The sequence below is a fragment of the Artemia sp. Qi Xiang Cuo genome, chromosome 10 (genome assembly GCF_049724085.1).
Source record: "Artemia sp. Qi Xiang Cuo chromosome 10, ASM4972408v1, whole genome shotgun sequence".
In the NCBI taxonomy this organism is placed as follows: domain Eukaryota; kingdom Metazoa; phylum Arthropoda; class Branchiopoda; order Anostraca; family Artemiidae; genus Artemia; species Artemia sp. Qi Xiang Cuo.
The window spans coordinates 31,600,272-31,614,466 of NC_142803.1; the positions used below are offsets into that span (position 1 = coordinate 31,600,272).

General features: G+C 35.6%; 1 protein-coding gene across 1 annotated transcript in view; it reads right to left on the minus strand.

The window, feature by feature from the left end:
• LOC148947669 (metalloendopeptidase OMA1, mitochondrial-like) overlaps positions 1-14,195 on the minus strand; it is a 68,449-nt gene continuing 54,254 nt past the window's right edge. Inside the window, exons 6-7 of the mRNA XM_089095976.1 lie at positions 2,852-3,028; positions 1-193 (exon numbers count right to left, since the gene is read on the minus strand). Coding sequence (XP_088952102.1) covers positions 62-193; positions 2,852-3,028 — 309 coding nt within the window. The 3' untranslated portion in view covers positions 1-61. The remainder of the gene's footprint in view (positions 194-2,851; positions 3,029-14,195) is intronic.

Below are 14,195 nucleotides of genomic sequence, written 5' to 3' on the forward strand. Positions count from 1 at the left end.
TCACATCTTTAAAAAATTTATTTAGATTCAATAAACGAAAAAGAAATTAAACATGCGTTCTTTAAACAGATGGTACTGGTCTTTCAGGCAATTGTAATAGCACAACAGGTCGATCTTTTTCATGTTTCTCTTTAACAGCACGGACAAAGTCTTCAACCTCTTTTTCAATGTCAACATCTCTCAGAGGTGGGCACTGGAATAAAGCATACAAGTTATCTCTTACCGCATAATTATTAATATAAATAAATGTCCCTCCCTCGTAAGGCCCATTACCCACTACAAAAGAAGGCATATTATCAAATTGTCCAAAATTGTGCAAATTTATAAATAACCAAATAATGAATACCCTTTAACCTAACAGTTTCTTTCTTACTGTTAAAAATTTTACCCCTGAAAAACGTTCTGACACTCCTAATGAACAGTAATCTAGTTCCATCTGGCACGTGATCAAAGGAAGGGATTAGTCCCCCAAATCTCTAGTGGTTATTAATTTTTCGTATGGTGTTCTATATTTCTCAACAAGTGAATGGTTTTCATTTCATCTTCTTGTTCCCTTCATTTCTTTGCAGCTATCATTGCAACCATGATCTGCCCACCATTTCATCTGAATCAAATTTTGGCTTATGCGCATTGGGGCGGTCAACTCAGTAGCTTCAATACTAATATCCACTCATAGTATTTGTAAATTCAATTTCGAAATAGTTAGGGACTGTAGGTAATTCAAATTAATACCATTTATTAGTATTCCATCTGCAATATTTTTACCGGTTTTAGGTTTGTTACGTTTTAGTGTCGGAGTGGAATAGTAAAATGAGCAGGAATAGTGTCAAAGTAAGATTGAGTGAATTCATTAGCCAAGAACCATCATTTTAGCTTACTCATCAACCATAAGGCTAAAACTTTCGAAAAAATGAGGAATATTTGTTGTCAGATTTATTAATATTTTAAATTAATAAATCTGGGGGTGGGAGGGGGTTGAAGAGAGCAATGTCACCCGAGAAAAAGAGATTCCCAACGTATAGGAATTATATAAATCTTATAAATAATAATATTTATATTATTAGGAGGCAAAAAGAAAACACATCAGCCCTCAATATGTAGCTCAGTCTCCACACAACGTGGCACAAAGCCAATCAAATATAGGAAAAATTACTTATCGACAAAGGAATGCATAAACAAAAGCAAAAAGCTTTTTATTTTTAAAAAGCGTTATTTTTAGCTAGATGAAAATTGCTAGTTCCAGCGTTTCAAGAGCTACCAGAGCTTTCTGGCGATAGGTATAACTTCAGAAATATCAATTACGACACAGATAGCAATTTTGACAGTGAATATTTCTGATCTCCGACAATTGCTTAATATTTTTAACTTCAATTTATTTTTAACTATTTCTAACTAATACATAAAAGTAATGGGCCATCATGGTGGGGCAGGCACATGGCAGTTTATTGGTGGAACTTGGTAAGAGTGGTTTTTGGCCAAAATCAGTTTATGAAGGCCAACAAAAGAGGTTTCCGAATTGTGGAAAGGCAAAATAAGCTCACTTTAACAAACATTTTCTAGCAAATAAAATTGCACACATACGTAGTCACAGGTCAGATCCAAGGGGGAGAGAGGATCCAACGCTTTTTTTGTAGAGAAAAACACCTTGGACTGACCTCAGTAGAAGGGAGATTCCGCCAATATGCTGGAGTAATTACATAGTATGCCTAAAATATTTTGCACCCATAAACCTGAGTAAAAACACAAGTTATTCTGGTCTATATTTTAGAGTAGAATAACACGATTCGTACTACAGCTAAATCTCGACAAACTAGACCAGATAAGAGCTAAGCGTAAATTTGAATGTACCGCCTCGAAAATGCCTTAAAACATTTCACAAGTCTCTAGCAACAAAAATGTTGTTCTGAGTATTCCATCATTGAAAACAAATCACACACATATGATTGTTTTACATAAACTATGCAACAACAATGTAACCACAAAATATGGCTAAAATTATGCTCTATGACAGACGGGATTATATTGGTTTTCCTCAACCTGTCACTTTCGAAAAGCTTCTGCAATTTCAGAAAGAAATATCAATTTTACGTTTCAGACAAAATAAATCTCCTACTTTTTTGTAAGTAAAGCTAGTGGAAATAAGATGTATTATAGTTCCTCTTATGTCATTCAGTTTGATTATTTTAAAAGAAAAATCTAATAAAGTAAGGATACAAATAACTTCTTATTTATTGGATATGGCGTAAACCATCTGAGTTAAGTCATATGCCTTCTTATGTTGAAACTGTATTGTCCCCACCACAAACACAAAATGATGTAACTCCTAGCAAAACAATCAACGGACAAAAAGCAATGGGTTTTTTTCCATAGTAATGTTTCATAACGATATTCACCCTATTTAGTATTTATGCACTCTTAATATGAAGAGCTATTTTGAAGAGCAGATGAAGAGCTATTTTGGCTTATTTTCATGCTTAATGTTATAATCAACCAGGTCCATCCCCCCCAGTTTCAGATTTGGACAATAGAAATTTACAAATTCATGTGTTTGTTAAGTTAGGTATTTTCAGGTAAGAAAAAAGAAAAATCAATGATTCAGAAACTGCAGTTTCTAAAACCTATCTCATTCTCGAGTTGTACGACTCCTAATTTCGTCGTAAAAAGGCAGGTAAAAATAAAAAATTTTTTGAGACCGATAGAAGCAATCTACGGGAGATAAACTCTTCTTCTTCTTCTTCATTCTTTTAGTATTCCCCCTTCCCGAACAAAAAATCCTAGGTACGGCCCAGGGCCTGCGTTAGAAAAAATCGTAAAGAAGAAAGAAAGAAAAGAAGAAGAAAAAAAATACTACCTTGCACACTTCTCGTACGGCGGCAGCACTACTTTCAAGACCCTTTAAATGATCTCTACGCGTGGCGTTAGCCGGATGCGTTGAAATCCAGTTAGGTACCTCAATTCCCATTTCGATATCTTCCAAGAGTCGCATCTTCTCCCAAAATACAGCACCATATCTGGTATCATAACAGGCCTGTAAAAAACTGAACTAGAAGCAAATAGTCAATACCGTGAATAAGAAATCTGATATGTGTTCCCCGTCATAAGTAGCGTAGATATGCTGCCTAAGTAAAAGTAATAAGGGTCCAGCGTATTAGTTTTTTCCAGGCCACTACGTATGGTATGAGTTGTCGCAGAAACTTCGAAAGGGGCTCATTCGATTGAAAATTGAAAGTTTTAGAGCTCTTCTTAAGAGTAAAGTGATTGGAGGTCAACCAGCCCCCCTCTCGTCCTCTTTTAGCTACCCTCCCCCAAAGATATCCAATCACAATTTTGAGATAGCCGTCTTGTTCAAAATAGTTGAAAGGCCAAATAACTTTTTTATCACAAGAAGTACTAAAAGGTGAAAGTTGCTAACAGGAAAATGTGATTTTTTAAGGCTAAAAATGAAAGCATTGTGCGGTCATGGTAGCTCCAAAATATTCAAGGACACCTTTCATGTTGTGCGCACTTAACAACTTCATTTTTAGTCTGAAAAGATTTCCATTTGTCCTGGTACCAGAAAAAAAAAAAACCTTTGTCTTTCTTAGAATCATTTCTCATCGTTTATGCTCACAAAAGATATTTATACAGTTAAGCTGATGCAATATTACATTTTTGAAATCATATTTTTTATTCAGTCCTATTCAATTATTACAAGAAAAATTAATTAATGAAAAATATGTCGCAATTTTTGAAGTTCAATAAAAAAAAAAAGAATTGGAGGACGAATACAATAAATTCAAATACCATATAATTCATTCAAACACTAACAGTTCAATATTTAGAGCTCTTTGCAGACTTCGTTATCAACATTTTCTCATCATACTGAGTGGCAACGACATGTAGAAATGAAATTCGTAACATTTCAACCTGATAGCGCGCTTTTTTCTTCTTTAAACCAGCCAATAGGCATAGAGGAGGTTATATACAAAATTAAGGCTATATGCAAAATTTTACACGTTTTTTGTTTTCACATTAGTATTATTTTACATCATGAACCAACTATTGATGAGAGATAAGTATAAAAAATAACGTAAAACAATAGAATGAGAAAAATTTTGTATATGACCTAGGCCTATATCTAAGTTATAGTTTGAGGTTATGAACTTAAGCCTAATAAAAATATATTAGCCACTCCGAAAATCTACAGTTGAAGTTAAGGTATGAATCTACCTGAATTTGCTATTTTGGAAAGTGGCCGAGTTGGGTTAATGCAAATTTACTTCCCCTACTATACTGTAAAAAAAAAAGAAGAAGATTTTATTACTAAAAGTAGTGTACAATCAAATTTACTTCTTTACAAATTCACCTTAACGACGGAGTAATGTGTTATACTTGTAAATAGTCTTTGCAATTCTCTTTCCCTAAAATATCGCTATCGTATGATCTGAAGTTAGTTGTGACGGTTTCAAACAGTACAGGGACGATATTGCCACAGGTTCATGTTTTCGATATTTGTGACGCCTCTGGAGAGCTATTCAAAACAGAAGAAGAGCTATGTCAACACCCGGGAGTGTTCTGATCCATGAAAATACCCTTCTGGACAGTGCTTATTAAACGAAATGGACCAGCAATTTAAATGGCCTACTTTTGAACACCAGCCATACAGTTCTGATTTAGGGCTCATTGACTTCCATCTTTTCCTTCATTAAAGAAGCGGCTCGGGAGGGAGCTCTTCCACACTAGCAAAGAGCTAAGAGAAACCATGGCAACTCATTTCAAATCATTGGAGGCAGTATTTTATGAGAAGGTATTACAAGGGTTGTTCACTGATTTAACGAATGACGTAGTCTAAAGAGCAAAGTAAAATTATAGGAGGGAGAACTGGTGCTAGTGTCGAAAATAGAGAAATCATCAACGCCATCTAATACTTGGAGATTTTGTTCCTTATTTAGCTTGTTCTAGAATATTAAACACCTGTCTTTTTCGGTACTTTAAAATTTAGGCAAGGGAATAGAAAACAGAAGTTAGTCACAGGTAGATCTAACAAAGTCAACTAGCCTAATCAACCTACCAAGATTTTCTCAAGCTAATTTAGGCCTAATTTTGGCAGACTGGAGCTTGACTTCACAAAAGTTTTGAAAAAGATGATACAGATTAATTATCACTTACAGAAAAATGGTAGTTTTAATCATATAAAACTGCAGATTAATTATAGAAATTTTTCCAGTTTTTCTGAAAATTCCTACTTTTTGACTGAAGCCATCATTTGCTGCACTGTGTGTGGCGTTTTTAGTTTTCAACTCATTTCAATCAAGTCACCGACTTGTTTGTTTGTTTGCATGTTTGTCACATAAATTTGTTATATTTTGAAACATTTTTGGACCACTTTCGGATGTTTAATTACTTCCAAGTTTTATCAGTAGGCTATATGAACTTCCGATGACAGTGAAATAATACAGCGACAAAATTCGCCTTTTGTATAACCCTCCTTATATAAATACAATTACGCGAACGATCGACGGGAACGGGTGAATCGACACGGCAAAAAGTATAAAACAACGACTATTATACAAGAATTGATAGTGGAGCGGTAAGCCCAATTGCTTGTGGCCGTGGTAAGTTAGGTTCGAATCGTAGAGAGCACACATTTTTGGGTGGTGGGACAAAAACTTCTTTTGCCTCGTCTTGTGTTTTGTCATTATGAAAGACAAATCGCTGTACCTTCCTTTCTTTTAATTGCTAAGGAGAAGGGACAAAAATTATTTTTCTTCCAACGATTTATCTAATCCAGGTTTTTGATTTTCGAAAGTATGGTAGGCATTGATGACCTTATCCATGTCAAGATCCAAAACCTAATAATCATCGCTATCATTTTCAATTTGTTTGCTTCGTTTTACCTCGGCTTGTCTCTAGTCATTATGAAATACGTATAGCCAAACATTTGTTTTTTAACAAAGGTATGGTAGGCATTGATACTCAAAAAAGAAATATCACTTTAACAATAAGACGTTTCGTTGGTAGTTGTTAGGGCTTCCTTCCACACTTCGTTATATGTTCTTCGTTCATTTTCAGGTGATAGCAGAAATTTTTAGCTAAGTTGTCTTTTCACACGAGAAAATGCAACGTATAACATTCCATGAATAAAAACTGGAGTAGGCCTACTAAAGTCGACGCCAACAAACTCAAAAGTTTGCCCTTGCGACTTATGTATAGTCATGGAAAATTCGGGTCGAATTGGAAATTAATGTCGTTGAACAGTATATCCAAGTTGACCTTTACTAGAGTCCACTGTGACTCCGGATATACGGACTTCTTTTCCTGACTTTTCCCCAGCAATTATATTCGCCTTAATTATGTTGTTACATAATTCAGGAACAATAAGACGGGTCCCATTACACATCCCTTCTGAAATAGCTAAGTTACGCAAAAGCACGACTGTAGTGTCCGTCTTAATTTTTAAGTCTTGTGGTGGTAAATATTCTGTATCAATGAAGCTAAGAAATTCTGGAGTAAATTCTATTTGTCCTTTTTCTTCATCTTTTACAAAATCGTAATTTTTATACAATTTGTTTTCTCCTTGAAGGAGATCGATAAGTCTCGCATTTATTTTACTAACTTCTTTGTTGATTGAAGCTAAAATAACCCGATCCTTCATTAAATCGAAACTTTGTTCAGACAAACATTCTCCAATTACTTTCTCAATTAAATTGCCACTGGAAATTATATCTTCCCGTATTTCAATTTTATTAAGTTCTTTTTTAGGGAGATTTCCACTTCCCAGTTTGAAGATGTTCTTTGCAAATGTTTCCTGTTCAAGATTGACCCGCATATTTTTTTTAAAGGAAATATATCTTAAATTCTTCCAAAGATGACTTTTTTATTGATAAATCCAGTGTTTCACTGCGGTTGCTTCGGGGTTGAACTGGTAAACACTGTCGGAAATCACCTCCAGCGACTACAATTTACCCCCAAATGGTAGGTTTGGGTTTGCAATGGACCGCAACAACTGATCCACATTTTTTAAGCCATATAACCAGGTCTTATACAGGAAACAGAATCCGAGGAAAGTGGAACTTTCAAGCCAAAGGTCTTGTGTGTTGTTAGTCCAAATGGCAATAAAGTTGCTGCTATTCCTGTATAAGTCATACATTGTACTTTGTAATTTTTTCCACACAGAATGACATACAAGGTCTTATAAGCTAATGTTTTTCCGGTACCACATCGTCCGTCTATGAAAAAAACATTTTTCCCAATATAATTAGGATCATTGACAGCCAGTAAAATATTGTCAACAATTTCAAGCTGTTTTCCTTGAAAAAGCCGATACATACTACCTACAGTAACAGATGACTCACTAGAATTTGGAAATTCCAAGCTTTGGTCATTTTCATAGGTCTCAATGTTGCCCAGGCCGTATCGTTCCACTCAAAAACTAAAATTTCGACCTTCTATTGCCATCGTATTTAACTTCGATGCAATAATACGATAAGCACACTTTACTGAAGATCTTTATATAAATTATTTTGTCTTGCATGCAAAATGAAATCCTCTGCCAACAGATTTTTGAATCTTTCCCAAAAAGCTTTTGGATCTGCAGGATTACCAAACAAAAAAAATCAGTGTGACGACTATTTATATTACACAAGGTAGTTTGAACACTACCGATTCTTCTAGGGCGTCGAACCACCGTTTATCGTCCAATTCAAGGCCATGAGCCATGCATCGTTTTTTGTGTGTGGAATATAAAACGTTATCAACTTTTTTAAGATCTTCAAAAATCGTTCCATTCTTCACATGATATAAAAGTACTCGTAAATAGAAGGACTCGAGAAAAGCTACAAAACTTACGTTGTGAATTCGTCCAATGACACGCAATCGACGGAATTTGGAATTTCAGCTGAAAAAGATCATCAATTTCAACTGGATTATGGATTTAATCCTGAGGACTCATGATTAATAGCAAATGCAAATGTGGCAGTCCACGTTTTTGAAATTAAATCGTATACACATATGCTGTCACCTTTCCAAATATCTGATACTTATCAATAGCATTGATTCATATTTCAGTTTAGCAGTTCGAGTAATAAGATCGGGACGATCTTGAAGGGATTGTTCTATAATAGTTATAATCAAGTTTAATACTTGCTGCTTCTTTAAATTTAGGCCAATCAGGATTGCAAGTCACAGTTACAAAGAAATCTGGGGGTGCAAGGTGACAAACAATAGCCAATGCGTCTTCACAAGGATCAGCGAAGTAGCGTGTTGATCCGACGAATGATGATGGTAGTATAACTTTTTCACCAACGAATGCATCCTTTTTCGAGGCTACGTCGAAACATCTACGAGGCTAAGTCGCGTAACACCTACGTAGTTTTCACCCACAATAGTTTTCTGGTTAAATTTTATCCATCAATACGATCACGCTCAACACGAATACCGGTATCACTGAGGTACTGTTGGAAAAGTCTTCCACCAAAATGCAAAGCATTAAAACCAATCGTATGGAGCTCGGGTGTTACAGCTTGCCCAAAAAGGCTTCGCATGTTCAGGTCGAAAAGCGATGCGATTCCTTGCTAATTCAAGCCGTGTTATATGTGGACGACTTATATACGGTGTTTGAAGTAGCATACCCCTTAGCCATCCTGACGTTCCAACTGAATAGAACAGTGGGTAGGTAAAGGGCTGCACACGATGGTCGGTATTTTTTTTTAAATGATAAGATTTTTGCCACGTTGTTTTACAACCATATCATTTGGTGGAAAACTATGGTCAGCATTAAGATTAAGCACAGCGCATACTTCATTACATGCGGGAGGGTTAAAAAGTCTATAATCGACACCATCTGGCAAAGCAAAAACCAGCTGCACGTTTGGAGGCTGTTGTCCCAATGAAGCAGCAAGTTGATTTGAATTATCCTCCACTTCTCACATTTTTTCGACTTCTTGCATAGTCGTTTGAATCTCTCAATATTCCTTCTAAAAGATTCATTAGATTACGAGATATCCCATATTTTAAAGGATGCGCGAGGTGTTCCTCAACGGCTTCATTGGGGTCTAAAAAGTACATTTGGCTATATGAAGGTGGCTCAATTTCACCTGCAGTAGTTTGTGACAGATGTGCCGCTAAATTGATTTTGGGATAAATTTGTCCAGGTACTTTAAAGCTAAACATATTTCGCCTTTTTATGGTTCGATCAGCGCTTACGTTGAATGAAGCTAGAGCGAAACACGAGTTCAAGTTTCGAATACATTTATGAAACTCTTAAGAGAGCAAGTGACGTTCTAAAAAAAAGGTAAACCAATTCATTTGGAAATTTAGGTGGTGACATTGCAATTCGACCATGCAAGCAGCAATCTCCAAACGAATTACTTTGTTTCCTACCCTTTCCTCCGGAAAATGGAGGGCTCCACAGTGAATACAAGCAACGTTAAAGGGCCCCAAAGATTTATATGTTACATTTACTAAGTTTATGGCATCTTTGTACGTATGTACTTGGTTTTGTGCCACACATTATAGGTATCGAAGATTGCGACGCCGCTATTCTTCTAACCGTGTGTATCTTTGCTCTTCTTTTTCATTTTTGACACACTCTAATTCTCGCTTTCGTTTATCTTCTAACCACGCGTGTCTTTGCTGTTCATTTTCGTTTTTCATAAGCTCTAATTCTCGTTTTCGTTGATATTCTAGCCGCACGTGTCTTTGTTGTCCATTTTCCTTTTTTGTAAGCTCTAATTCTCGTTTTCATTGATCTTCTAACCGCCCGTGACTTTGCTGTTCATTTTCATTTTCGACACGTTTTTGGATTTTGATTACTTCAGATACTTTAGCAATCGCTTTTTCTTTACCTGCCCGTATTGGTGTTGTCGCAACTAATAGTCTAGGTGGTCAATTTAACATCTTATCACGTTTGATAGTTTAGGTGTTGGTTCCAAAGAGTCGTTATTTAACTGCAACTGCAAACGTGTCGTTTTTTGGGTCTTCCTTTAGACATTGTTTTGGATAAATAAATGATTGTGTTAGATGAATAACTGACTACATTTGGAAACTTACGTGGTTATATAAGGGGAATGACGTCATAAAATGTCGTGATATGACTTACATGACGTCATTGTATTTTTTACGTGCACAACGTCATTGTAATTTTTATTGCATGACATCATTTGCAAAAAACAAAATTAAGGCTCTTAGTGATTTTTCTCAGACTTCTGACCTATCTAGATCGTTATTTTATGCAAGAATATCCCAAGATACCAATTTTTCCGACAAATATGGAGCCGTTTTCAAGAATATACATACATACATAAATACATACATACATACATACACAATTATTACTCACATGTATATATATATATATATATATATATATATATATATATATATATATATATATATATATATATATATATATATATATATATATATTAAATTGCTTAAAGAGCAACAAACTGGCAATTGCAAAAACATTTGCATATATTTTGACGAAGGATTACAACAATTCTGTCTACCCTTCCTAATCGCATTTTTTCCTTTTCTGAAATAGAGAACAACTCCAAAACCGAAGTTTTATGGCTTTGGACCAGACCCAAAAACCACCCAAAAGAAGTATCTTGCATGATTTTTTGTATTATTTATTACCTTCCTCGTAGTGGATTTAAGAAGGAGCTGACGGCATATCTGCAACTTTATACTGACAGAATTCGCTGCAACTATCTTTATGCTACAATTACATTATGTGGTGATTTTAATGAGCTAGACCAAAAGTGGATTAGCTCTGCTCTTAGCCTTGATAAATTGGTCAAGGCGCCTACACGCGGTGATAAAACCCTAGACTTAATTTTTTACCAACATTGAAGATTACTACTGTGCTCTCAAAATACCCCCTCGATTAGGGGCAAGTGACCATCTATGCATCTTTTGGACCCCTTTATCATCCTTTCCCCAAAACGATTGATCAGTTATTCTTATAGACCCATTACTGACGAGAGGGTCGCCCATTTCAAAGAAAAACTTAGTTCCAAGTCTTCGGCCAATGTCCTATGTCTTACCTATGGTAATGAAATGGCTTCTAAGTTTTCAGCGGAACTTTTCCAGTTATACTGTGACACATTTCCAGTGAAAAAAGTTACTCATAAATCTAACTGCAAACCCTGGATAAAAAAAAATTGTGCCTAATAAATGACCGTGATAAACTCTTTAAGGAAAGATTTTTACAAGAATCTCGAAAACTACGAAACATCATTGTTAGCGAAATCCGTAAAGCAAGAAAGGAGCATGGTGCTCATGTGCTCAATAAGTTTTTGTATTCTGACCCTAAGAAATTCCACAAAAATGTCCAAGATCTCATGGGAAATATCTCTTCAGAGTTTTTCATACTGGATAGTAATGGTGACCCAGTGGGCGCGGATATCTTAAATAATCATTTTGCTTCAATTTGTAAAATTCACCCGCCACTCCAACATATGCCGGCCAACAGTGCAGTGAGTGACATTCCTGTGATTGAAATACATCAGACCCAACTTAAACTTGAAACTCTTGACACAAATAAGTCAGTATACCCAGGTGATATCCCTACCAAATTGATTGTGGATTGTGCCCAGTATTTAAGTGTACTTCTAACTCCTATTTTTAACCAATGTTTTGTAGATACTATTTTTCCAGTGCGTTTTAAACGAGCTATTATATCACCTATACCGAAAACTAAGATCCCAAAAGTTCCCTCTGACTTAAGACCAATACCGAAGACCTCCATTTTCTCTAAAATCTTTGAAAGTTTTATATACAATTTCCTTTTTGACGTTATTTATGATAAAATCAACCCAAAAGTTTGGTTTAAGGCCGAATCAGAGCACCACGCATTGCTTAATTTATATACTTGACACTGTTTTCAAACATCTTGAGTTGAATATTTCCTACGTTGAGGCTGTTTTTGCTGATATTAGCAAAACCTTCGACAACTTGGATCATCAGACAGTTCTAGATAATGCAAGGGCTTTAGGTGCAAGAAATTTGTTTTATGTAAAGTAGCTAGTTTTTTGTCTGGCCATGAACAATTTGTAGGCCTCCCTAACTGGGATTCATCAGGTATTTCCTCGATTTCCTGTGGAGCACCTCAAGAGACTAAATTAGGTCCTGTAGCATTTTTTATTGTTTTTAATAATGTTTTACCAAGTTTTGGCAAACTCTTTTAAATTTGCTGATGATTTGACATTGCCGAACCTTTGTCAAAATCTAACACTTTGTACGTTACATTCGACTCACTAATTAACAACTTAAAGAATGATCTCGACAATATCAAACTCAACTTAAGCATATCCTAAAGCAGTTTCATGCTATTCTCCTTTAAAAAAATTATACCCCCGATCAATAATTACCTTTGCATACCAAATTTAAATACGGTTAAACTGCTTGGTGTGCAGTTGGACAATGACCTTAAATGGAACTCCCACTCTTCCCCATTATTTAAATCAGGTAGTTTTCTCCTTAAACCTTTCTCCCTTCTCAAAAGGTTCTCCATGTCAATCCAGAACCTTAAAATAATTTATTGTCTTATATAAGACCCTGTCTGGAATATGCTTGCCCTATCTGGCACCCTGGGTTGATCAAAGACCAATGTTCTAAAATTGAAAGTATTCAGAAAAGAGCAGTAAAAATTATACTGGGGACGTCCTATACTACGCACGATGAAGTTTTGGCTAGACTTGAACTTACTACATTGGAATCCCGTCTGAAATCTTCTTAATGTCGACGTTCACCGGTGAATGTTCGAAATTCCTTTTTCTCTGCTTGGATACAGGTAGATATTCTAATTAGACTTTACTGTCTTACGCAAGCTATGATGGTCAAAGTTATAGTTAGATTAGATTTTGTTAGTTTAGGTTAAGTTAGATTAGGTTAGGTTAAATTTGGTTAAAAATATGAGAAATGGGTTAAAAACCTAATCTAAGCTAACCTAACCTGTCATCATCAAACCTTGCATTAAATTGAAAAAGTTTACTGCCAACACTGAGTAAATCCAAGGGAAAAAGCCGGACCCCGGCATTCAGGACGCGGCAGGATTTTATATATACATTCTCACTGTCGCTTGTCTTCTAAACGCAGACAGTATTGTTCAGGTAGTGGGACACAATCTTCTTTTTCTTCCAACGATTTATCTAGTCCATATTTTGATTTTCAAAGGTATGGTAGACATTGATGACCTCATCCAAGTCAAAATCCAAAACCCAATCATCATTGTTATCATTTTCAATTTGTTTTGTTCGTTTTACCTCGGCTTGTCTTTTGTCATTATGAAATACTTATCGTCAAACCTTTGTTTTTTTTAACAAAGGTATGGTAGGCATTGATGACCCTATCCATGTCCAAATCCTAAACCCAATCATCCTCGCTATCATCTTAAATTTTGACACGTTTTGATTATCGCTGTCCAGGTTGATTTTCATTGACTTGCTCACATGTTCGGTGTCGCATGTCTTCTAACCGCGTGAATCTTTGCTCTTCATTTTCATTTTTGACTTGCTCACATGCTAGGTGTCGCATGTCTTCTAACCGTATGTCTTTTCATTTTTGACACGTCATCGCTTTTCTTTTGACCATATATGTCGCTGCCCTTCATTTTCATTTTTGACTCGCTCACTTGCTCGGTGTCGTAAGTCTTCTAACTGCATTTGTCTTTCCTGTTCATTTTCATTTTTAACACGATCTAATTGTCATTTTTGCATATCTTCCAACCGCCCGTGTCTTTGCTCTTCATTTTCATTTTTGACACGTTTTTGGATTTTGATTACTTCAGACAATTTAGCTGTTTAGTCTTTGCTTTAGCTGTCCGTATTAGTGTTGTCACAATTGATGGCTCAGGTTGTCGAATTTCACATCTTACCACGTTTGATAGTTCAGGTGTTGGTTGTGAAGAATTATCATTTATAGTAACTGCAACTGAAAATTTTCATTTTTCGGGCCTTCCAACCGACATTATCAAAGGTATGGTAGGTATAGATGACCTTACCCATGTCAAAATTCACAACCCAATAATCATCGCTATCATTTTCAATTTGTTTGGTTCGTTTTACCTCGGCCTATCTTTCGTCATTATGCAATACATATCGCCAAACCTTTGTTTTTTAACATATATCTTCTAAGTTAAGTGTATTTTTATATATATTTTTTTGAATTAAAACCCATATTGAACTGAACTGAACTGAACTAACCACGTGTGT